This window comes from Pseudopipra pipra, chromosome 2 (genome assembly GCF_036250125.1).
Source record: "Pseudopipra pipra isolate bDixPip1 chromosome 2, bDixPip1.hap1, whole genome shotgun sequence".
In the NCBI taxonomy this organism is placed as follows: domain Eukaryota; kingdom Metazoa; phylum Chordata; class Aves; order Passeriformes; family Pipridae; genus Pseudopipra; species Pseudopipra pipra.
This window is the reverse complement of record NC_087550.1, coordinates 44,863,478-44,889,849: the sequence shown is the minus strand read 5'-3', so window position 1 is coordinate 44,889,849 and position 26,372 is coordinate 44,863,478. Positions and strand designations below refer to the sequence as shown.

The 26,372-nt window shown below is 40.1% G+C and overlaps 1 protein-coding gene across 9 annotated transcripts in view; it reads right to left on the bottom strand.

Moving 5' to 3' along the window:
- ZMYM2 (zinc finger MYM-type containing 2) overlaps positions 1–26,098 on the bottom strand; it is an 85,569-nt gene extending 59,471 nt beyond the window's left edge. For 3 of the 9 annotated variants that reach the window (XM_064645288.1, XM_064645294.1, XM_064645297.1), the window contains exons 1-5: positions 26,019–26,098; positions 24,938–24,995; positions 6,683–6,798; positions 4,641–5,500; positions 13–298 (exon numbers count right to left, since the gene is read on the bottom strand). In XM_064645288.1, the coding sequence (XP_064501358.1) occupies positions 13–298; positions 4,641–5,490 (1,136 nt within the window). In that variant the 5' untranslated portion in view covers positions 5,491–5,500; positions 6,683–6,798; positions 24,938–24,995; positions 26,019–26,098. Of the gene's footprint in view, positions 1–12; positions 299–4,640; positions 5,501–6,682; positions 6,799–24,937; positions 24,996–25,331; positions 25,422–26,018 lie in introns of those variants that run through there. The other 6 variants (XM_064645295.1, XM_064645296.1, XM_064645289.1 and 3 more) reach the window with 6 other exon arrangements.
- Positions 26,099–26,372: the final 274 nt, after the last annotated feature.

Genomic DNA, 26,372 nt, shown 5'->3' with positions numbered 1-26,372 from the left:
TAAAAAACTCACTTTCTGCACATAACACAAAGTTTCTTTGGAGTGGGTTTGTGTGAAAATGACGAGAGGCAGGTAGTAGAACAAAAAAGGTGAGCTGATCCTTTCCGCTGATATGCAGTCTGTCCCTTTTGTAAAGGCTTTTTACAGTTTGCACATGTGACTTTAACCTGCTTAGAAGGCTGTTGCTGGGCAGAAGGCTGGAAAATTTGCTTAGGAAGTGATGCTACAGGTGACAAGGAATCCACACCTGGTTGCTTCTGATTCCTAGGGAAGGAAGCTGACTGAGATATCCAAGAATCTTCAAGACAAAAAACCCAAACAAAAACAAAAGTAAGTGAAGAGACATGTACATACATATATATAGAATAACATTCACAGATGTATGATCATAAAAATAATTTTTCTGTTGGAACTAACAACAGAAGATATTTTCAATTCAGATTTAAAGTAAAATCCTATTTGATGGTACCATTCTCCGTTGTTACAATGCTTCAGAACATTAACAAATTTCAGGATGGTCCTATCTTACATCTAGTGACAAGTTTTGCAGACTTTGATTCGCTTGCACTGGGTTTGCAAACTGGCAATTTTATCTTCAGAAAACCAACACTGCAGTTAGCAACTGCAATTAAAAGACAAAAAGAGACCAACAGAGAACATGGAATGTCTAAACCAGTGTTTGAGACAAACTCTGCAAATTTGTAAGAACGTGAAGTCTTAAATTTTCATTAGTTACTTTGTTCTAAAGCTGTAACTAGCGACAAACCCTCGAACTGGGGTTCCCCATACTCGTTTCCTAGTCTAGCCTACAGCCAGAGAACTATACTGCAGATAGAGTGAAACACAGTGGCTCCACATCTGAGATCTGCATCCATGCCACTGATTCCTGCAAAAGTTTGTGGTTTTCTCAATAACCTTTTCAATGCAAGGAATACCAGTTAATGTGCAAACTTGAAAGGTCATGAGAGTTTCAAGTCTTCTTCAGTAGAAATCAGTGAACCTAGAAAATAATATTTCCTTTAGTTCTGGCAATACATAAATCCAAGACTCCGTGTTCCAGACTGCCCTAGTCTTCCATTTGTATTTTTGGAAAATAGGTTACCATGGAACAAAGTCATCTTTGCCCAAACTTTTGTAGCATAACCTGCTACATGAGTAACTTGCAGAACGAGAATGTAAGCAAAACATTTTCTCTAAAAGAAACACATATAGAAAGATCATATGTTAAGTTACATGCTCCATATCTTGGCTTGGAGCAGAATATACAGTTCTGGTGGAAAAAGAAATCCCCCAATAAAATTTCATTTCTAGACTTTTCTCTGGAATTTGAGCTTTCATTCAAAACAATTATCACCAGAATTTAGCAATGTTGAGCTTCTGAAGACTGCTAAAAATAAAACATTACTTAAACATGAATTAAAACTGAATAAAAACAATTTTGCATTACAAAAAACATTTACACAAATTCTCAACAGTATGTCTGTTATACCAAATAGTGTCACAGCACTTGGAACTTACAGCCTTGAATGTCTTACTGCAGTAATTCAGCGTATTCCTGGACTGTTATTACAACTGGTATTAATACCCAAATATAAGAAAGATGATTTTAAATTCTATGACTTCAGATGACAAAACCCTCAATCTACAGATGTCAGTAACCAACTATACCTCCTTCTTAAGGAACATTATCTTAGTCCATAATTGTTCATTAAGAAGAAGGCATCCTTTCCTCATATTATTTTATGAAGTCCTTTCTTTCCCCAAAGGTTTTATTAACAACCTACTCTGATGTGTTACTTTAAAATTCATTTTAGGGACAAAGTTCCAAGAACCCTTGTTAGTGAAACATACAACATACATTCATTAGCAGGTAAAAGATAATTTTCTGGTGTGACTTTGTAGCTGTCAAGGATGTCCTAATTCTCAGACATGTAAGACAAGCTAGGAATTCAGCCATTGTAATGCTTGAGGGTAAACAGAAGAGCTGGAATAAAGAGGTGAGGGGAAGAGGAAAAGGTCACAAAACAAAATACATTTCTCTTTAAAGAGGCTTACTTTGGAAAGCATGAGTATCCTTACTGACAAACTAAGACAAGCTACCGCAGTGCTTAAAGTTAAAATTCACTTGAGTGCCCTCTTCAAACTTTTCTATACATCTACTACTTCAGATATATACAGCACCTTAACACCTTGAAGTATTTTGAGATTCTCCACCTTTCTCACAGATTTCAAGTGAAAGCACATTGTCTCTCTTATCAGGAATGCACAGCATGTGCAGTAGAGTTGTATCTGCTTGTAATTCCAGTAGTGCTCAACTGCAACTCATGAAAAATGGAGTTTGTTGGACTCATTTGAGTTTGAAACTTTCACCATGACTTTCTAGTACCTCATTAAGACTACTTCAATTATTCCTTAGGTTCTTAAGGCTTCAAATGGCCACCCCTGACATTTTGTTGCATTTCTTCTTCCACAAACACACCAAAAGAAAATATTCATTTTTATATTATGCCTTATTTTCACATCTCACTTCTCAACCATGTTACCTCCTCCGCTTTAGATTCTCTGCAAAGATCTGTAAAATCTGGTTTTCATGTCCTTGAACTGAGAAGGTGTATCACACTTCCTTTGTTGATTGCTGATGAGTTTCCATGCCTCACTGCCTTATATCTTCATCCTTCAGGTTCCTACCTGCAATACTTTATTGGCCAAGTTTATGAGGCTATACAGTTTCACGTTCAACTTCTTACCACAATGGCTTTTCAGGTTGTTCCCATTCTTTCTTATTCATTCCTGCTCTAAACTGCTATAAAATTATTCCTTATTCTCATTTGTACCATTTATTTCCAGAGCTGTCTTGCAAAAATGACATCTTTTAAACGAGGTGACAGAAATGTGTCATTACAACTTGGGGCAGAGGTGGGGAAGAACATAGTACTGAAGTTTTACAGAGGTACACAGCTCAAAACATTTGCATTAATAACCTGCTTCAGATCAGGGCAATTCTGAAATGCATTCTCAATTTAGGTGTTGGCTCTGTTTCTGAAGCATTTTTGAAGCACAAAAACTAGACTCTATTGAGAGAAACAAAACCTAAGTTCCAGTCCAAAGCATGTGAAACTCATCTACATGGACTTCTCCAAGATCTTTGACGTGGTCCCCCACAACATTCTTGCTGCTAAATTAGAGACATACAGATTTGACGGACAAGGAATTGGTTGGATAGCTGCATCCAAAGAATCACAGTTAATGGCTCAATGTCCAAGTAGAAACCAGTAACAAGCTGTGTCCCTCTGGGGTCCGTACTGGGACTGATACTATTTAGTAACTTCATCAACAGCACAGACAGTGAGATTAAGCACACCCTCAGCAGATTTACTGCAGACACCAAGCTGAGTGGTGCAGCTGATAAACCAGAAGGATAGGACGCCATGCAGAGGGACCTTGACAGCCTTGAGGAATGAGCCCATGTGAACATCATAAAGCTCAACAAGACCGAGCACAAGGTCTTTCCTCTCCATCAGGGTAAGCCTCAATATCAATACAAACTGGGGGCTGAATGGATTGAAGGCAGGCCTGCAGAGAAGGACCTGGGAACACTGGTAGATGAAAAACTGAACGTGAGCCACCAATGTGCTTGCAGGTGATTCTGTCCCACTTCTCTGCTCTGGTGAGACCCCACCTAGAGTATTGCATCCAGCTCTGGGGTCCCCTGTACAAGACAGAAATGAGCCTGTTAAAGCAGGTAGAGAGGAGGAACATAAAAAGTGACAGAAGGCTGGAACACTGCTCCTGTGAAGAAAGGCAAAGAGTTCGGAGTTGTTCAGTCTGGAAAAGAGAAGACTGTGGAGACTGTATTGCAGCCTTTCAACATATAAAGGGGGCTTATAAAAAAAGATGGAGACTTTTTAACAAGCCCTGTAGTAACAGGGCAAGAGGCAATGCCTTTAAATTGAAAGAGGGTAGGTTTACATTGGACATGTGGAATAAATTTTTTACATGAAGGTGGCAAGATGGTAAGACACTGGAATGGGTTACCCAGAGAAGCTGTGGATGCCCCATCCCTGGAAAGTGTTCAAGGTCAGGTTGGATGGGACTTTAAACAACCTCATCCAGTGAATGATGTCCCTGCCCATGGCAAGATGGTTGGATTAGGTGATCTTTATATGTCCCTTCCAACCCAAACCACTCTATCAAATGTACTGCACTGCTTACTGAGGACATTAGGTTCTAAATTAATGCATTACACAGAAGTTTTGCTGTTACGCACCTGCTGCTTCATATACAGTGGAGGTATTTAGCCAAGAGGAATAGACTAATGCTGAACCTGAAGAAATCTTCCAAACCACATATATAATCATAAAATTATTTAGGTTGGAAAACACACTTAAGATCATCAAGTCCAACCATAACCCAGCACTGCCAAGTCCACCACTAGACCATGTCCCAGGCATCAGATCTATACCTTTTTTAAATACTTCCAGGGCAGGAGACTCAACAAGCTTCCTTGGGCAGCCTGTTCAGTACTGGATAAAAGACTAAGCAGTGACACTGCTAAAAATACTTTAATTAAATATTCTATAAATCAAATATTTCACAATTTATTTTCAGCTTTTAAGGAAACATTCAAAATTGCAACTTACCAGGATTATGATGAGTCACAGATTCTCCATTTTGAAATACATCTCCAGCCACATTCATTCTACCAGGATTGAAAGGTCCTACACCAGTCTTGGTCTGTGAAGTCAAAGATGGGGTGTATGTTTGCAAATTAACACCAAAATTACTTGACTGCAGTCCGTTAGATACATCTCCCAAGCTGGCATTCTGCAGTGACGTTACATGTGTAATCATTAAGTTCATGTCATGCCCTTCAGTATTTTCTAAATGACCGTCACTGACAGACCTCAAAGCACCTGTTTCTAATGTAGTAACATTAGCAATCTGAATTTCAGAGTCTGGTTCTGTGGTTATACCACTATTATCTATTCCTGAATTTACCTTACTTCTTGAAAAACTGGAAGCTGAGAATTCCATTTCGTTGGTTCTATTTTTACACTCTGGAAGTCTTCGTTCATTAAAACTGGAAGCATTCTTCTCTTGTCCTTGATTTGTTTCAATGTCTTCTTCATCGTCTATAATAATAGTTTCACTTATACTCCCCTTTTGAGAATTTAAGTCTTTTGGAGGAGAAAGCATTTTGCAATCATTCCCTTGAAGTTCTTCATTTTTGGATGACGTAAATGCAGTGTTCCTTTGATCTGCCACCAGTGACGTAGAATTTTGCGGAGGTTGTATAGGTTCAATAAAAACTACATCATCATCATCTTCTATAGGCGAGTTTTGGAATTTATTAGGTCTAGAAACTAAAGAACTCTGTGGCCCTCCAAATGTATTTCCTACATTTGCAAGACCTGCTGCCATGGTGGTATTCCCTAGCAGACTAGGAGTATATTCAGACAGGTCTAATCCTCCCAGAGGACTTGTGTCCATTCCAGATCTGCTGTTTGAAGAAAAACGAAGCAAGAAAAACCACATCAAATTTCAGAGTAAGATACAACTTATCAACAACAGTTATTAAAAATAACTACAGAATTAATAGTTCCAACTTTTACTTTATTTTTCCTGAGATAATGTAAAGACAAAACCAATGCTTTTCTTTGAATGTTTTAACATTCACTTATTTTCTAATCCTATACTAGCAAAAAAATACTGCCATAACTAACATTTAGCTAACACAATAGCTAAACATCGTTTTGACGGTATATATTACATTATCCTGATATCTCAGTCCCTTTCCCACACCACATGAGCACAAAATGAGCCTTTAACACTGCTTTTGCTAGACTGCAAAGCATGATCAGAAGTCAGACATGCAGAAAGAAAATCTGAATTCCTACTGAATTTCATTCCTATTAGAAATGTTACAGTTTCAATATAAATACAATTAGATGATAAAAGGCTGAAGTACATATCCAAGTGCCTAGCAAAAAAAAAAAAAAAAAGGCAACATCTTTCTTTATATTAACAACTTTGAAATTGAACTGATTTTCCTTCAACCACACACTGCCAAAGGTCCTTAGGTAGCCCAAAGACAAATGGCACAAGGAAGGGATATACCAAACCATTGCACATGACAGGAATAGACACATTATTGAGCAGCAGAAAGTGGATAGCAACCGTTCATTCATAGCCACTACCACTGGTAGCTCATTTGAAGTCCACGACTCACTAAGTCATGTTCTACTGCAACTTTCAGTAACTTCCTCTCTTAACAGCAAGTGATGCTTATTCAGGCTCCTTCCTAACAGCTACTTTGCCTGGAGGGTTTTGTTTGCCTTTAGTAATTGCTCAGTTTGGGGAATCTGTTCTTCATAACTGTCAATTCTACCATGAATTAAAAAATTTATAAAAGTCAACCTGGATATAATTGAAGCTAAAGGACTTGAGATCACTCTAAAAAACATCTGTATTAAAAATCAGTAAGTTAAATTGTACTTGATTTATACGACAAGAAAAAAACAGACACACGTGTTATAATTTGGGTATGTCTTGGAGTATACACTGATGTGTGTCATCTGAGCTTTTGTGAAAGGCTAGAAGCAGCTTTCTGAGCTTTTTAATAAAATCTTTATGCAGGAAAGCAAATACAAGAAGAAGAAATGCCCTGCTCATCAATACTTACCCATCCAGAAATCCACTGCAATCTGTTTACCTTAATAAGTTGCTCCAAGCGCTTTTATTTCCTGTGGGGAAACTGCTCTTGCACCAATTTGCTGCCTTTCACAAAAGTAGTGTGTTCTGAAAAAGGGTTAAAACAAATATTAGCTATTCAAAATGGTTTCTTCATCTCAAGCCTCATCTACCAACTATGTTCCTTAAACTGACTTCCTTCTAAACTTATAGTTGAAGTTAAAACCCGACTTTCAGTACTATCATCCTACAAAGTTAAAGAGAACATGAGCCTCTTCAATTATTGCTGTGAGTCAAGCAGCAACAGGACTGTTAGAGATTTTCTACTCTCACATCACACTTTGAGAATCCTTTGTTTGATGCTTTATAGACAGAGAGAAAAACTACCATGTTTGGTAAAAGACAGACAGACATAACTGCAATTAAGTAATCAAACGCTAGAATTAAGAAGTATATCTCTAATACAGTATTAAGGAAATAAATGGTTCAAGTAAACTGAGCAACTGAGAACAAAAAATCTGAGCAGTTACATTTCTTTCCTTTCTATTGGGTCAACCTCCTTGCTGCTTGCAGCACAATATACTATGCTAAAATTAAGATATAAAAGGAAAATTATAGAACATACATTATAAATCTGGCCTACAACACAATATAAACCTTGCATTGCTAATAATTTTCAGGTTGTATATATGCAATGCAGTGATGCTTAGCACAAATTCAGGCATCCATAGCTTATATTAACACATATGATTATTCACATGAGACTGAAAACGTTCAAAGTTCAAGCCACTATTTATTCTCCAGGTTTTATAATAGTCATTAGGCTTCCCAGAGTTGGCAGCATTTTTAAAAGAGAGAGTATCAACTTGTGTAGTTATCTACTGTTTGGACAGCCCTTAAAATCCCTGGACAGTAAAAATGCCCAGAGGAATAAAGCTCAAATACTCTTCTACACATTTACAACATTATACAAGCCCTCTTGTCCATTAGCTGAGCAGGAGCAGGGAGGGCAGTAAAGCTGTGAACCCGATTAATCCAAAAGAGAGGCGACCACCTTTTAATTCCTTCCTATGTTAGCCTTACAGCCAAATACCATTATGTAATAGCATTTGAACTGCAATAAAGGTAACATTGAATTGGAATGAAAGAGGTTTTCTTACAAAAAATTGCATTATCAATGCAGTTGGCTTGTACCTCCCTGGAAATCAGTCAGTTACACTGAAGATTAATTTAATCCAATATTCTCTTTCAGGTATCTTACTTTTTCCCTCTAGGGCTGAGTAATTTAAAGTTAGATTTTCCTGCATCTCAGCTTTTGTTGAAAAGAATTAATTCAATTCTTAGTTTTACAGGTTTATGTCATGTATTTTCTTTCTCTACAAGGACAAAAGCATCACAGGCACATAAAGCTTTTAATAAGGTTTTAAATACACCTGAACAGATAGGAGTGAAGAAAAAAATGAGACTATGCCAAGAGTATACTTCAGGCCTGACTCAAACATTTGCTATTCCTATTTTTACAAATCCTTAGCAGAAAGACAGACTTGGTCTGTATTACAGTACACACACATAATATGTAGCAAAGTTAAGATCCAAAACATGTACATTTTTGCCTAAATCTAATTCTTTTTCTGCAAAGCTCTTAGAAAGGTTTTAAATACCTGTATTGTTAGATATTACAAAAATAAAAAAAGCTTGTGTGCTTAAGTGTTACTGCATTTATCATAAGCCAAATCTGCATATATTTCCTTGCAAATAGTTCCTTCCTCTGCAACAAAATTACCCATAAAATCAGAATTATTTTTCAAAAAATGTGCAAAATCAGGTAGCTTATTTTCTAAATGTGCTAGTAGCAAGGAGAAACACAAAAAACACAAAGGCAATGTCACAGTCAGTATTTCTAAATTAAAAACTACCAAAAAAAGAATGATTTAGAGAGTGAAAAAGAGGAGGTTTAGAATGGGAAACTAGGAAAAAACTCACACCTTACAACTGGCAACTGCAAAAGATGTTTAACAACAGAAATACAACTATTAGAACCTGTAAGATTGATTAGACTGATCACTGAATGAGCGGGTGAGATTTTGGAAGAAAAACAAACAAAAACCAACAAAACCACCAACTAGTGAGACCTGGTCTGCAGAAAATGCATGTTCAGTACTGCTGCAGAATAAGCACAAGGCTTTCTGCTGCTGCACAGGCAGCAAAATTTCATCTAGACAGAAACAGAGGCACTGCCAATATACAACAGCCCTTCCTGAACTATGCCTTGTATGTCCCTCTTAAATTAGGCTACATCACTCACCTGTACAAGTCTTTATGCTGAAATAATTTACAACCCCACTGCTATATTCAAGGCTTAATTTCTCAAATAAATAAAAGGCAAAATGCAGGCTCTTTTGTTTAGAAGGATGGCAACTGCTACAGCTCTTAAGACAGTCAGCTAGGTAACACTCAGGTCAAGTCTTAACTCCATTGTTGAATGATAACAGTTAAATATATCATGAATTGCAGAAATTGAGGTGGGGTGTATGACTACCTAAAAAAAAAAAAAATCAACTCCACTTAAAGAAAAGCAGAAACTGGAATTTAAATGCCTTTACCAAGTGCCATTAGTAACACCCGGAATGAAGGTGGCAGAAGAGCACAGTCATGGTTATGTACACTTGGAGCAAGGATACAAAAATCAAAAGGAATCACTGAAATCCAGCTTAAACTACAGTTCCACCAACATAGAGCACTTGAAAAAGACATCCAAAGTAGGACCAGCATGTATAACTGCTTCCATAAAAAGGCTGTAAGCCTAAAAATAAAAAAAAGAAAACCTAGAAGACAACTTTCAAGATAATACATAACTGAGACATCTTCAAATGTGAACAGATGAATAAAATTTAGGAGACAGTATTACACTAAGATACAAATACAGGAACAAGAAGAAAGGGACTGATTTGCCCCAGCAAAAGAACACTACTTTCTCCAAGGAAAGCACAGGATCGTAACTAAATTATTTACCTCAACAGGTACTGTGCTACATTTAAATTCCACATCCAAACTAGAAGACACAGCATATCTATGGTGTACTATCAGTCGCTTCCATTCAGTGGTGACAGCACATGTGAGATAATGGGAAGGAGACAGCAAAGCGATAACTGAAGATTTCAGCTACCGTTGTGCAGACCAGGGGAAGAGGGCAAACGGCAGATCCAAAAAATGGGGAAAAAAGCCAACCCCCCACAACCCCAAACCAACTCATCACTGAACGACAGGGACAAATTTTTACAGCACAGCCAACTGCAACCAGCTAGAAGACAGGACAGAAGGAAAAACAACTCCCGGTCTAACTCTGAGCCATAGTTCACATATGTTCAACATGTAATTACCCAGACAGCACTCCTGAAAAGTGTATTTAAATTCCCAGGGGAATAAAAAAAATTAAAAATTAAAAAAACTCATTACTTCAACATCTGACTTCAGAAAGGAGAACAACCCAAGTGCAAGGAACAGAAATGGAGCAGCTAGAACAAAAAGCTCGAGAGCACAAAGGTGTTTTAAAAAACTCACTGTTTTAAGTATACAACCAGTCTAAAAAGACCCCAAAACCACTATAAAGACTGCTATCAGGAAGTCTCTGACCTACAAAGATGCTGGAATTGTACTGGAGGGAGTATATTTCAAATACATTTGCCCTATTTATCTTTTGCTAGATGTGGTTAAAGACAGGCTACTGAGCTATGTCAGAGCAACAGTTTGTCTAAAATGCCAATTCTTGTCAATTTTACAAACAGCAAAATTTTCCTAAAGAATACTCAAGAAGCCTGAACCACTGCAGAAAACACAGAATAAACTCTTTGCATTGATGTTCAGTAAGGAAAAGATCAGGGAAGACTATATCTTAAACTCTCTTTCTAGGGGTCAGGCCAGAGAAAAAAATGTCACAAAGTGCTAACACCGGAGGATTTTAGAACAAATCACTAGGGCCACGTGGCAGTCACTTAAGATTTCTAAAGACAGGAAGCAATTTTTTATTTCAGTATCTGCAATCAATTACTTAAGCAGAACGTGAGAACAATTACCCAGACTACAATCCTATTTCTATCAGTAGATTAACTAATAGAAACTACAGATGAATAAATTAAAAAAAAAGGAGAAGGGAACTAACATAGCTTTTGCAAAGCAAAGGTAACATCTCACAGGACTACTGCAGACATCTTTTGAAGGGTTCACATACCAACCCTGATTAAACCGGTACACACCACGTAAGTCTTCCAAAAGGCATTCAAACACTGTCCTCACTGGACTGCAGTGGAAACTATCTATAATAAAGATTTGAGAAAGGGTTCTCTGGGGGATTAGTAATTATTTTAAGAGAAAAATATCATGTCTTGTTTGCTGTTATCACAATAAAGCAAAGTTATCAGAAGGGTTCCAAAATAAAATTACATAGGTCAACATACAGAAGTCAACCAAAAGAGACAATGATTCCCAATGTGAGTGCTTCCTAATTACACAAACTTATTCACAGCAGCTGAAAACAAACTGACTGTAAAAAACTACAAAAGGATATCACAGTGCTGAATGCTTGGACACTGTCACAGGCAAAATTACTAGTGATAAACACAAGGTAATGAACAGGGAGCAAAGGGCAACTACAGACATAACAATTTAAGATCCAAGTTGCAATTCTCTCACTCTTTCAAATCAAAGGTACTCAATCATCAACAACCAAAGAGGAAAAACAAAATAAAAGAACAATCATGAACAAAACAGAATATATTTGTCAGTATATAAAAAACATAGTTCACCAGCATCTTGCTTATCATGAGATGTTCAGGTCAGTCCCTTTTCAGAGAAAAGGAAAAACAGACAAGTTCCACAAACAATTTATACTAAAGGAAAAGACTTATCATTGAAAGAAAAACAACTGAACATGCTAAATCTGCAAGAATAAAAAAAAATACATAGAAGATAGAGTTGCCCAGTGTCCTATAAGAACAAAAAGGTGCCCTGTGAAATGATTTAGTAGCTTTAATAATCTATTACGAATGAAAATCTTTTCTTCTTAAGTATGAGAGTTACTGCTGTAGAAGGCTACGGAGGCTAGAAATGCAACTAGTTTAGACAGGGATTGGGTAAACATGAAATAAATGCACTGATGACTTAAACAGAGTGGTCCAAAGGCAACTCTACAATTCTTAGCCAGCCAGCTCAAAACCAGAACACACCTACAGAAAATATCAGGCTATAACTGAAAAGCTTCAATTCCTAGACATCACTGTTGCAAAGAAGCTACTGAATTGGCTATTAATTGAGTACAGCTATTACTATAACCTAGTAGAGGAATAATCTTCATGCATGCAAAAGAAATATCACTAGCCTCATGGAAGCTCTACCCACTTACCCAAAATCTGAATTTTGGACTATGGCTGTCAGGTTGACTTCAGTGGGAGAATGGGTGCCAACATTTTGGCAAAAATATTGAGGTTAGAGACTAATCTGGACATATCTTGATTTTTTGTGAGGCTCCATGGTTCTAATGATCAGCTCCTGACCCTGACACTTCTTAGACCATAGCATCATTTAATTCCTTAATTCACCTACTTCCAGAAGTTCCCATCCTTATTACAGAAAGTCACTTCTTACCACTTGACTTTTTGAAAGTCTGATGATTAAAAACTCAGTAAAGACTATCTGTAAAGCAGTCATCAAGAAACTGTATAGCTTAATAGTACGTTGCATGTCTTGCTACAACTCTGAACATTCATTCCCTAGCCAACCAGATGTAATCCACATATCACAGCTTTCTTGGGGTACGAAACACCAACCCAGTGGTTGACTGAATATATGTCACAGTTGACTCCAAACGCAAAGTAAACCACTCCAACTAAAAACACCTTGAAGTAGCACTTGTTCACTGCAACTGAGGCAAACTAGTAGCCCAACTATACCCACACATAAGAACTGAAAAGTGTTAGAAAAACATAACACAAGTAGTCCAACATTTTTAAAGGGTTGTAATTTAAGCCAGCTTTAAGCTAAATCTAAATCTACTGCAGTCCAGTCTCGATTTGGGTATAGTGAATGATATATACTGTGTATGGACAGACTCCTAGCTCTGCACATATCAGAAAAAAAGCAGTTGCAGGGCCCTTTTGGGTCACCAGATATAAAACTCTTACCACAGGCAACCACACAATAAAACAATTTTTAAACATTCTTACTAAAAACATGCAGCAATTTTAGTTGCTGGGGGGGAGGAGGGGTGGTAGAGGTTGGGTGTTGTTTTGATTTGTGTTTTTTTCCTCCTTATATCCTTCCTGAGGGATATCTAGTCATCAGCCTTAGCATTTTATGCTCAGATAGGCCTTGGCTACATTGTGGCGCTGATTTACTGTTAACTTTTACATCTCTTAACAAAGGTTTTAACACTTCTTATTTATGCTATCATATGGCACAGCTGTTTCTGCAACCACACACATAACCAGACAAAAGTTGATCCAGCTGACAGAGACTTTCCTGCTGGAGTCCTTTCCAGCCAGGTCAGTTCCCCAAAACAAACATTTCTGTGCAAAAACACTACAGTTGTGCCTGAACATAACAAGGCTGGTGCCACTGAAGCCCCAAACTTCAGCACAGAAATGCTTTTAGCAGACAGCAAAGTCATGACAAGTCGACAGCCACAGACTGAACTGCACTACCCTGACAGTAACTATTGTGTAAAACACTGCAATGCGCATGTGCCAACTGACAATGAAGCAAGCAGTGATGGACTGAATATTAAACCACATCAGACTGAATTTTAAAACACATATATATCCACTTGTCACAATCAGGAGGGTATCTGAAATGTGCAAGACTTTAAGCAAACTGAAGATATTATGTTAATGCCACAATGACCCAACTATTTGATCAGTCTGCCAGCTTCACACACAAATCATGCGAGTTCAACACAAATACTTGCATACTTCGGGCTAAACTCAAGTGCAAGTATTCACAACACCAAAATAAAACAAGGGTCTTTCTTAAACTATTATACAAGTTAATTAAAGACTCTGAATAACATTTAACATAAACCTATCAATGTATTTATATTGCTGGTTTTTCAGAACACAGTATCCTGTTCCTGAAAGCTCTTACCTAAGTTTAGGTTCACAAATCTCATTTATCTATTCTGAGTACCATCATTACAAAAGTCTGATATCTCATTACTTCAATCTTGAGACACTACTCCAGAATTTATTTTCCAGTAGGTTTGGACCTGCTTCAAATTTCATTCTTTCCTCAGATTTTCAAAGAAGTTATACGGATTGAAGAAATTAGCTTACTAAAAGTCATTATGTAACACCTAAAATGTGTTTGTCACACAGATTTCAGAGAATTCAATAGAAAAGCATATGCAAAGACCTGTAATCCAGCAGAGACAGCAAGGAAGAACAGTAAACGGGAAAGATCTACATAGTGAAAGAAATATTTTGAAGCAGTTGAGTCGGTAAATTTTGGTTTTATTCACAAGAGAAACTATTTACACGCAACTAAAGCTTACAAGCTCAGGTTTCTTCTGAGCATCTCAACTGCACTGCAGCCACCAGTGTTACATATGAATGCTGACAGCTGGTTTCCAGCTGATGCTTCCAGGAACATTTGAATAACTTTACTTAACACAGCCTCTTCCTTGAGTGTTCCTACTAAACAAGTGCTAAGAAATGCTCCCTCGTATGCACTAACAGAATTAAAGTTCAGGGTTAACCTCAAACTTGATTCTGTGCAAGGGTATCCAAACCAAGCACCAATCATTCTCAAGATTACTCATCAGAGAATAAGCAATACTTAGCATGGGAATTAAGGACCAATCAAAATCATAATGTTGACTGACAGTGTATAAGTTTTAGGGCAGCCTTACTGACTTGTATCTCCCCCTGTACACACACTTCCCATGTATTTCATGGCTGTTTAATCATGAAAAGATGCTGATCAGCAAGAACACAGTACCATTGCTAGCCTTAAAAACCATTACGTGTAATGCGGTAGAGAGTAAATTTTCTCTCTCTAACACTCAAGCAGCAAGATGCTGCTTAAGGATATCCTTATTATAAACGGAATAGAAAGGTGAAACAAGACAAAGAAATAAAGGACCCACAGAGGAAGTTATATCTAAATGCTTATCTATTACCTATATCCAAAGGCATATCTATTTCCAGAAAAATAGGCAACACTAGACCACAGCAACAGACTTGAAAGATAACCTAAGTGGAAAGGGAGTACAGTAGCAGTAGAGCAACACCATGCTAAAGATATGAAAACAGGAAAGGGGCAAGTAAAATCCTGAAAAATAAATAGTAGAAAGTGGCATTAATATAGCATGCAAAGAAGTCAAATTCTCATTTGATGTATCTCAACTTTAAAAAATATAACATTTAATTGGAAAAACATAAATACTGAATGGCCAGATGAGAAACAGACCTCAGAACAGTAAAATTATTTAGATGTCTGGCCTGGGCAATAGAATACAGACCTGACATATGTCAGTGGGTCACAGCACATATTTCAAAAACATGCCTTATTCTTGTTCCCCAGGGAGCAATGAAGATTAATTGAGAATTCAAATCTATGCTAGCTTTTGCTAGCATTTCAGGAGCACCTAATACACACAAATAGCACACAATCTTTCAAATTTGCCAAGTTACAAGACATTGGGGGTACAGCCAATCATATATAAAATAAAATCTGAAAAAACAGCCAGAGATAAGAATTTTCCAATATTTGATTATCGTGGTTCTTCAGGATTTCCCTTGTTGCTACTATGCCCATTATGTGCCATTCTATCAATAGGCATCACTGAGAAGAGCCTGGCTTTCTCTGCTCCATATTTTCCTACTAATTAGTTGAAGACAGCAGTAACCTGCCCCTCCAGCCTTCTCTTTAGACTGAATACACCCATCCTTCTCAGTTTTTCCTTCTCTGTAATGTGTTCCAGCCCTCTAAGCTGGTGGCCTTACACTGAGCTCACTTCACTATATCTGTATCTTCACTAGAGCAGGATCTAACCAAAATTGGACTAAACACTGTAGATGGGTTTTTCCAAGTATCAAACAGTAGCGAACAATCACTTCCCCTAAACTGCTGGCTAAAGTCTTGCTTAACTCAATAATCAATAATTGATCACATTCACCCTGCAAGGGTGCACTATTCATGTTCAACTTGCTGTCCAACAAGACTAGTCAAAGCTGCCTTCTGTCTCATTTCCAAACATTTTGTAAATGAGGACACTTTTCTAATTGTCAACGTGGACTTTTAATGCTATTCATTAGTGCTGCTTCTTATTTGGTTGGGGTTTCTTAATTTTTATTTTAAACTAGTATTCAGTCTATATTTATATATGTACAGCCCATGAAACAAGCAGATTCGCAGGATAACCGCCATGCCTAGAGGCACTTCACTTCTCAGAGCCTGTGGCACAAATCTTTTTTACTAATGCTTCTAAAATACCTTCTTTTTACTTTTGCCTGTGCTTAGAAAGAGGAAAAACTGTCATGTCACAGAGTTCATAAATGAACAAGTTTGTAGGTAGACCATTTTTCTTGCCTTTAACAATAACTAACATCAAGTAATAGTCTCAACAATATTTTTCAGCCCTGAGAAATAATCAAATATTGGCTAACAATCAATTTTGGGCCTGGTATGGACATTAATACAATTTACTTGCAGTGATTACTATTGAATGCATCTAGTGATTCAGAAAACGGAATTTAAAAGAGTAGGTGAATATTATGCTATATGTAAAAGGGAAACCCATGCAGACTACGGTCAAGTAAACAGCCAACGAAGCTACAGTGCAACAAAAGAAAAAAAAACTTATCACCACAAACTAAAAAAGGAAGGGGAAGAAAATAAAAACAGCCACAAAACAGTTCAAGTTCTATGCTGGGAAGTGGGATCCAAGGCAAGAATAGATACGGTCAGCAAGGCAAGTATGATAGGTTTTCACAGCTGCACTGGCTGGCTGCAAGTTACATTATGCAATCAAGACTCCAGGTTATCAAACTATTTTTAAAATGTAAAAAGGTAGTTTTATTTTTAAGTAAGATGCATATTGTACTTGCTAAGGCTGCAAATCACATGCAGTCTAGGACAGGACTACTCTGGTTTTGAATTCCTACTCCTATCTCCCACTTTCTCCAACACAACTCTTTCTGCCTTTCTCCATAGCTGTTTATGGGTCATAACAGCAAGTCCATCATGGGAGCTAACACGGTGGTAAGCTGAAACACAAAAAACAGAGTAAATGCCCTACACCTACATAGCTCTTCACCTCCAAATTTCACTGTAATGATTCATGGAGCTAAATTCACTTCCAAAGTTTGAAAAAAAAAAAAAAATTTGTTTAAAAAGGCAGAAAGGGCCAGTGTTGGTACAAAAAGAAGACAACGATGACCAACGACAAACCTAAATTAGGCTGGTTTAAATGGTCAAGCAACCAAGGATATATACTTTAAATTTAAACTCGTGAAAAATACACTATACAGAATTTCTTCTAAGCCAATATTTTGTCTTTTGAGTCCAAATCAGCAATCAGAAGTGTATTCCAAGCCTTTAAAAAAAATAATCTATTATAAACTTTTCTAAAGGGGAGCTTTTCAAATCCTCTTTAAACTTTGGCCTAAAAAGAAGAAAGTGATGCCTGAAGAAGTTACTCCAACTACTAGTTATTGTACCTGCTGAGAGGCTACCACACTGTTTGTGCCCTGTCTGATTTTGTACTGTTTAGGCAATAATCGATGCTCAGAAGGTAAGCCTTTAACACTGGGGAGTGACAGGGGGGTGGGAAAAGCTCACCCTATATGTTATTGGGTGCATAGTCTCTCCTAGACCAGGATTAAGTCACAGCCTAATCAATTATCTTTTAATTGAGGAATAGACTGAGTTTTTGAAGTCTATTAACAGAAATCATGGTTTCCACTCCTTCTTCAGTCATTCTTGGAGGTTCTCTCCAAAATTTACGGTTCTTCTCAATTATTAGAAAATGCTGGACTTAGTTCACATCATATCTACTGTACTATACATAATATTAGTCAGACCATCTCAGTATTTCTATTTGTTAATTCTTTGGATAGAAGTATATATGTAATAATGGTCAAACACAGTGACAATGGCAATAGCACCAACATATATCCAACATTTGCATCCGATAAAAAACAAACAACCTTTGTTGTGCTCTCTATTTTCTGTCACTTCTAAATTGCATTTATTTTTTCATTATATGTATTACAAAGATCTTCTTACCTGGCCTCTCTAGATACTACTTGGCTTCTTTAATGAGGCACCACTGACCAGAACATCATGTCATTTTCTGAATGAACATTCTTTTCAAAAATAACGTAACTACCATCACAAGCAAAATTACAACTACTACTACTACTAAACAAAAACCCAATCATGCACACAGAAATACTAGTTATAAATTCAAAAGACATCTGGAAATTCTTCCAGCTTAATAAGAATTCTTAAACATATTCAGATTGGTATATTAATGACCAATTGTTGCTCAAACACCATGATGAAATTATTTCAGGTGTAAGAGAACAGTAGGTCTTCTTCCCCTATCCACAAACACATACATATAAAAAAAACCAACACAAAACACTGATACCACACCCATAGATTGCAACTCTTATCACAGACTCTCAGAAGCTAAAGCTATAGACTACATTATGCTAGCCACTGTGCAAACACAGAGTAAGACTGTTCAAAGAGCAAACAACCTAAACATAAGGGGCAACAGATGGAGAGAGACAAAAATGAGAATACAAGGAAACAGCACCACCATAAACAATGGTTAGAATTAATTCTTGTTCTAAGGATGGTATGTTTAAGTCCCAGGGTGACAGGAAAGGTAGTGGTTTGGTTTTGTTTTCAAACCAGCTTCTTTTGCATTAACAGGCTGCAACTGTTTGTAAGGGTGCACATACAGAACTTCTCCAAGCATGAGGAGCACCACAGGAGAACGAACAAAATTGTTTAACTGCTCATGATGTCACTTCCTAACATGCACTTATAATCTCATTAACAATGACAACAAAAGATAGATAGTATCCTTCACAGTTAATTCCAAGCTGTTTGTTTTACAGCCATAAAATACAAGATGCAAAAAGACTAGACAGTCAAAAAAGAAGATTGGGAAAGCATTCTGTTTTAGGATTTTGAATCTGTATCAACAGAGCAGGATCATTATTTTTACCACAACTATTAAGAAAAATTGTTACCACGCAATACAGAAATCAAAAGCACGGTATGTCATGTGATTTATTAACACAACTAACAAACACTTAATTGTCTATTAACAGTTAAGAGACCACTTGCTATGTGGGAAAAATCTGCAGTCTGTTAGAAGAGTAGTGTGTGCTATGTTTAAAACAAGGGCTGGATGATGATCTTAAACCAAAGATCTCATGACAGTGCTGTCTACAAGTGACAGAGAGCAGAGAGTATTCCTTTGGGGAAGGAAGGATTGCCTTTGCAAAAACAGCCTTAGCTAAAGGTCAGACATCCACAAAGAGAAGTCAAAAGCACACACAGAGATCTAGCTAGTATAGAAGGCAACAAGTTTGGAAGAGAGAGAGACTTGAAGGTCATCCATAGAGGGATGACAGTTGAGTTTATGAATGAGATGAACAAAATAACTTCTAGAGAAATTTGATGTAGTACTAGGGGTAAACACCAAGCTGGAGGGATCTTACACAGATCTAAAGAAAAGGAACTCTGGAAAGAAGCAAGGTTTTCATCAAGGTTAAACTTTCAAGGAGAGAAGAAAACAAAATGCAAAAGAAAGAAAGGCACAGTTGCCTCACAAGTGGTCTTTTGTTTAAAGTTCTGTATGGTTATATCGCACAGAAGAGCCTAAAGGAATACAAGATGCCAATACAGTTCCAACAGAAGTCTGCAGGAGGAAAACAACCAGGTCCATGTTTCTAGGACTGACTATGAGCCGTAACAGCCCTCAGTTAGAAAATCATGCACATAGTAAAATCTCGCATAATCCACTGAATGCTATCTTCTTCCAATGCCATCTTTCACAACAAAAGATTAGAGGAAACTGCATGTAGAAACTAATACAAACTCTTCCATAATACCACTGACTTTTCCCAATGATCTGCTTTCTTTCCTGGCCCCCCAGAGGTTACATCAGTGAGCTATGGAGCAAGTATCCAAGCAGCTGTTGTCCAATCAGTGTGTGCCCAAGGGTACATCACCACTTTGTACCATGTTACATAGGGAGAAAGGTGGAACTGAGAGGACACTCTGCTTAGCATGTATCAGTCTTGAAACTGATGAGTACGGACCATGCCTCAATAGACTTCTATACAGCATTAGGTACCTAAATTTAGGTACTACAGCTTTCGAAGTTACAGGGATGCTAACCGAAGGATTCTGATAAGTCTCATAAGGGTCAAGGAAACTGTACATTAAGGCTCATAAACCTTTAAAGTACAGAGTGCCCAATTCATGTATTTTAGGTAAAGAAGTAACGTGTTACGTGTTCCTTTTTAGAGACCTAAACCCACCATTTCTGCACAACAGCAAGCATCATTAAGTAGTCTCATCTCAGACAAACTTCAACAAAGCAAACAAAAAACCCATCACAATCCTCTTGTACTACTGACACTCAGTATGGTTGGCTAGAGCACTGGTAATGCCCGAGTATGCTTCAAACCAGTACTGCAGCTACTCTGTTCAGAGCACTGAACACTTGCTTCTGAGGCCCTGCCTCTGTGATGAATCCCTGCCACCCCCATAAGGTTATTCTCCAATAGCTGATGGTGGAAGGGGCAGAAGTAAGTTATGGTGAATCTAGCTCCAAAAAAGTTTAAGAAACATGGACAAAAACAAAGCACTTAAGCATTAGGACAAACTTACAAAGCGCAAATGCCCTCTGAACACAGTGCAATTTGAAAAACACTTTGGTGGCAATCATGTCACTGAAAACTCTCAGCTGACCACAAAAATTATTAATCTCTGTAGATTATGTTGGACAAGTAAAATCTGAATAATTCTGTTCTGACAGTAAACTGGAGTAAGAAAACAACTTTCATCATTGACATGTCCAATCCACGACATACCTCAGTGGACACCTATGATCTAACCTAAAGGACAGTCACTGATCTCATCTCTGGCAATTGTTGATGTTTTCATCCATGCATATATAATCAAATTTGTTGTGTGTCTGTGTGCCCTATTGAACTCTAGTGGCATTGAGTTTCACAGAATAAATATGGTTATTGTCTTAAAATTGGTAATTTCTGGAAGTTCACAGAAGACAAAAACTCAAATTGTCAAAACAATTTAAGTATAAAAAAGTGGCATTGAAATCATAGAATCATTTAGGTTGGAAAAGACATTTAAGATCATTGCATCCAACCATTAACCCGGCACCATCATATTCACCACTAAACCATGTCCCCGAGTGCCATGTCTACACATTTTAATTACCTCCAGGGATGGTGACTCCACCATTTCCCTGGGTTGTCTGTTCTGATGCTTGACAACTCTTTACATGAAGAAACTTTTCCTAATATCCAACCTACACTTCCCCTGGCACAACTTGAGGCCATTTACTCTTGTCCTGTCACTTGTTACCTGGGAGAAGAGACCAACCCTCACCTGGATACAACCTCCTCTCAGGTAGTTGTAGAGAGCAATAATGTCCCCCCTGAGCCTCCTTTTCTCCAGGATAAACAACCCCAGCTCCCTCAGCCACTCCTCATAAGACTTGTGCTCCAGACCATTCACCAGCTTTGTTGCCCTTCTCTGGTCACACTCCAGCATCTCGATGTCTTCTTTGCACTGAGGAGCCCAAGACTGAACACAGGATTCAAGGTGCAGCCTCACCAGTGCTGAGTACAAGGGGACAATCACTTCCTTAAGAGTCCTGCTGGTCACCCTATTGATGATAAAAGCCAGGATGCCACGGGCCTTCCTGGCCACCTGGGCACACTGCTGGCTCATGTTCAGTCAAGCCTACCAGAGTGGCAAAGAATGCTCCTTAGCCATCTCAGTGAGGGCAAGGGATGGAGATCCACATAAGAGCAAAGACACAAAGCTTGTTGATGCATTACAAACCACAGAAACACCCAAGAACGGTCCTACAGAAATTAAGGCCTCTCCCAAAACAGGTGGCAGGATGAATAGTGCAACTCAAGTGCATCTACACCAAAACACACAGCATTGGCAACAAACAGGAGGAGCTGGAAGCCACTGTGCAGCTGGAAAACTATGATGCAAAATCAATATAGTCAAAGTGCTAACTGAAGAAGCCATACCATTCAAACACATTCCAGAAGTCTCACACTGCTCCCTTCTACCTAAAATTTCTCTTAGAAGTACAAAACACTATGTTAATACTAGCATTCAAATAGAGCAGATCGTTCATATATCAAGTCAGCATCTACTGCCAGCCACATCTGCCAGCAGCACACAGGGTAGGTCACAAGTATGAAAGAAAAGCTAAATTTCTTCTGAACTGTAATCTCTCAGAAACCCAGTTATTCACATAGAACACTTACCTAGTAAGATTAAATCACTGAAACAAAGTTAAAAAGAAATTGCAAAGAAAGTACTTTCAACTATGGAGTTAAATGTAGCAATGTCAGCAGACCCAGAACTCCTGCAGCATACCGGGATTTAAGAGCCTCATGAGGCAACTATTACCTCCAACTTCTCATAGGGAACACCTTACTAGTCTTTTGAACTCTTCTGAACTTCAAATTTCAATCCTTTTCCACAGAGAGGTTGAATTCATTGTTATTTGTAATAGAAAAGAGAAACAGTTCTCCACAAAAAGTGATTTTTTCCATTGGTAACAATTCTTGATATAAATTCTTCACAGAACTCCTCTTTCTGCTTTTGTTGCAGGGTGTATTAATTGGCTGCAAACTCAAACAATGTGACTGAACTTCAGTAATTCTGTATTTAGTCCTCAAAACCAAAAGGAAAACTTCTGTAATAACACAAGACTGTTCATGATGATTCTGGACCAAAAAAAAACCAAAACCCAAAACCAACCAAACAACCTCAGCAAAAATCTGAAAGAGTTTGTACCAGTTTTGGTCCCACATCCCTCTGTATATTTGAACAAGCTCTACAAAAGACAAAGAAACTTGCTTTCCCTTTTTCACTGGCACTTTTACATTCTTGCTGATGCAAATTCCTCTTTGCATGTTATTCCAGGATAAGCAACAGTAGAATGCAATCATATATTTGGGGTCAAAGAGGATTAATAACAATAATATAAAGCAAATGTAGTAGATAATAAAGCAAATTTATTGCTCTAATTAAGACAGTCTTTTATTAAAACAAGTTATTCAGTTTAACCACCTAATCATGTGGCTGAGGAGTTCGGTTCCTACAGCTGAATTTGCAACACTAAGCACCAAATGTGTTCCAACACACAACAGCATGGTCCTATGACATGCCATAAGAAGGCTGTACCACCATCATCGCAGTCGGAGAAGGACAATGTGCCATCTACTAGGACACTTTCGCGCAAGAAGTTTACTGAGTCTTAGTAAGATTTGTTGAATCTTAGCTGTACAGCTGTTCTTGGCAGTATTCTCATCTTTTCATAGGTAGCCACACAAAGCTTCAATAATTTTCAAACTAGCTCCAGTACACAAAAGCCTTTTTCACTCCCAACACAACAGCCTCCCTACTTCCAAAGCATTATTAGCCTTGATCACTCTCAGAAGTAACTTTTTTTGACATGAAGAAGCATCAGAAAAAGCAGAATAGCTGTTAGACTGGAATGCATAATGAATCAGAAGTAAAATTAAATGGTAGCCTTACATCCAGGATATGGTAAGAGTTAAAACATTACCATTAAAATTTTTATATTGCAGTAGGAAGTCAAGGTTTAGAATACACCACTTTATTGATGATAACAGGCCATGCAAATTCTTTGGGAGTCTTTCATGTGGTTGATAATTTTAGATGCTTAAAATAAATCCAGATCTAATACCTTCCTCCTAAGCAATGAGGTTTTGCATCGAACCACTCATTCTTTGTATGTGTAAGCCACCAAAAAGTGACAAAGAAAGTTGCAAGCTTTGCAAATCTGGGAAATCTACCACGTACAATGGTGAAGAAATAAAGAAAAAAAAATAATTCAAGATACAAATGGTGGGAAAGACTGCAATACCTGAATCTGTGCTGTACCCAAGCAAGGGAGTCGGAGTGAAAGACAGGCGCTGCCTTTTTGTTTTGTTCTCGGGCTGCGAGGTCCCCACCGGAGCTGCAGGGCCGCTGCACCACCCACAGCCGCCTCTAGTGGCACAGCCCGCGCACCGCGTCCCCGTTCGGGTGCTCCCGAACCTCTCTATTCGTGCGCCCTCCACCTTACTTGCTCCTTCACTGCACTACTCTGCAATTTCAGAATCCCCCGTGCAGCAAAAAAATAACCGCATTATTAAAAAGGGCAGAAACTAGAGTCAAATTACATCCCAGTCCTGCTGATAGGGACTGGCAACCAGGCACTCCTTAGCCAACCCAACAGAGATCACAACCTGCTCTGAAAATCCCACATAGACAAAACACCAAAAATGCTCGCTTATTGAGAAACTGTGGGTTTCCCCAGCGTTCTCCAGCTTTTTAGGGAAGAGGCAAAGCAGACAGCTCAGAAGCCCTGCCAAAGAGAACAAACTGTGACTGGTACCCAACAAAACCAACCAGGCAAATCTAGGGGTGTAGAGAACAAGTCTGAATGCACAAAAGAGACACGATGGAGTGCACTTCACAAATTGTGGGGTGATTTTATACCTCTCATGCCTCTTCTTTGCTTCAAGATGTTATGCAGGAATGGGATTGGAGAAACGGGGGAAAAAATTCAAGATGGCTGAAGGTGTCTTGTCAGGATTTTCATGGACGCTCTAGAACTCTAGAGGGCACTCGAAATATGCCCTCGTCCTCCTCCCTCCTGAGCCGGGTAACGTGAGCGGCGGCAGCAGCCCGTCGTCTGCTTGCCGGAGTTGGTATTGCAGGAGCGATGTCTGCAGCAGCAGCGCCAACCCCGTGGAGGCGCCGCCTCACAGCCATTACTGGGGCTTCGCCCCAGGGCAGCAGCTGCTGGACCCAAGAATTTCCCCACCCAATCCTGGAGGCACCTCCTTCCACCCCTGCCCCCGAGGGAATAAGGGGGATGTGGATCAAGCCCTCCCTAAGCAGGGCTAGCAAAGGCAGAAATAGATACACAAATAGCACTCACAATGGAGCTCCCTCTCCTTGTTGGTCTCTGCCAAGGCTGCACCAAACTGGGCTGGAGCCTAAGGGAAAGACACGGGGTTAACACAGGGCAGGGAAGATTAGGCAGCGCCCCCAAGCAACGTTTCCTTCGCCTGGCCAGGGCAGGTACCGCCTGCATCACTCACCACTTCCCTTTAATCCCAACCCTTAAAATAAATAAATAAATAAATAAATTCGTTGCCCTCCCCGGGGGCGGTGGGGTACTCCTCACGGCACACCCACGCCGCCTGCCCCCGCTCAAGGAAAGGCGGACACGGAGCCCCCTCCCCGGGCGCCACCGCACCGGGGCCTTCTCCGCGCGAGTGCTGGGGGCAGAGGCAGCGGCGGCACCCACGGCGGGCAGCAGCGAGAATTACCTGCGAACTTGCCGGAGCAGCCCCGAACCGGCGTCCCGGAGGCCGCGGGGCCCTCAGCGGCAGCGCCCCGGCGCTGGGCGAGCGCCCGCGCCCCCCGCCCGCTCCCGCAGCAGTTACCCCCGGTCTCGGGTTTGCCCCCCTGCAGTCGGTCAGCAGCACTGCCGCCTCCTGTCCGCCATTAGAGGGACCCAACCGAACAATACGGGAGGGGAGCAGCGGCGGCGGCAGGAGACGCGGAGCGCCGCGCCGGGCAGGAGAGTGGAGGGAGGGAGGCACCCGCAGGGGGGCGGCGAGGGCGGTGGGTGGAGGACGCACCGGGGCAGAACAACAGCCGAGGGCCCGGCGGGGAAGGGAGGGAGAGAGTGAGTTAAAATAGGAGGCGCTAGAGCAGACCCGGCCCTTTCCCCCAAATGCCCCTGCCCCCCCCTCGGGGCTGCCCCCGGGCGCTCCCCATTTACCCCCGCCGCCCCGCTCCGTGCCGCGACGGGTACCGGCGGGGTTGCCCCCGGTGTCGCTCGCGCCCCCTCCGCCAGAGGTGGCGGCGCGGCGGCAACACGGGGTATTTCGCCCGGGTAGCCGGGAGGCACGGCGGCTGCTCTCCCATCCCCGCCCTGGGGGCAGCTGAGCGCCGCCAGCCCCCCGCCAGCCCGCCCTGGTGAGGCGCAGCGCCCCGCGCCCCCGCCTTACCCGGCTCCCCACCGCCTGCGGGCACAGACCCCCCCCGCCGGGGACGCACGCACTCTGCGCTACTCCTCCAGCGCCTCAACTCTAACTCGGTCCAGTCCCAGGCGAAGCGCAGCTGCTGGCGAAGGGGAGGAGGAACCGGGCCAAGCGAGCTCGGCGAGATCCGCCTTCCTGCCCCGGCATTGGCTTTCCCAGAGGGCGGGCTCTGGCGCTGGGCTAGCGGAGTGGGTGCACCGCCCATCCATCAGAGCCGCCCGCAGCCGGTTGACCCTATAAACTGCCAATCTTCCTCCTGGCCACGCTTTGGGTTCTTCCCACTTTGATCCATCAGGTTTGAGGAACCCGGATCGTTGCCCA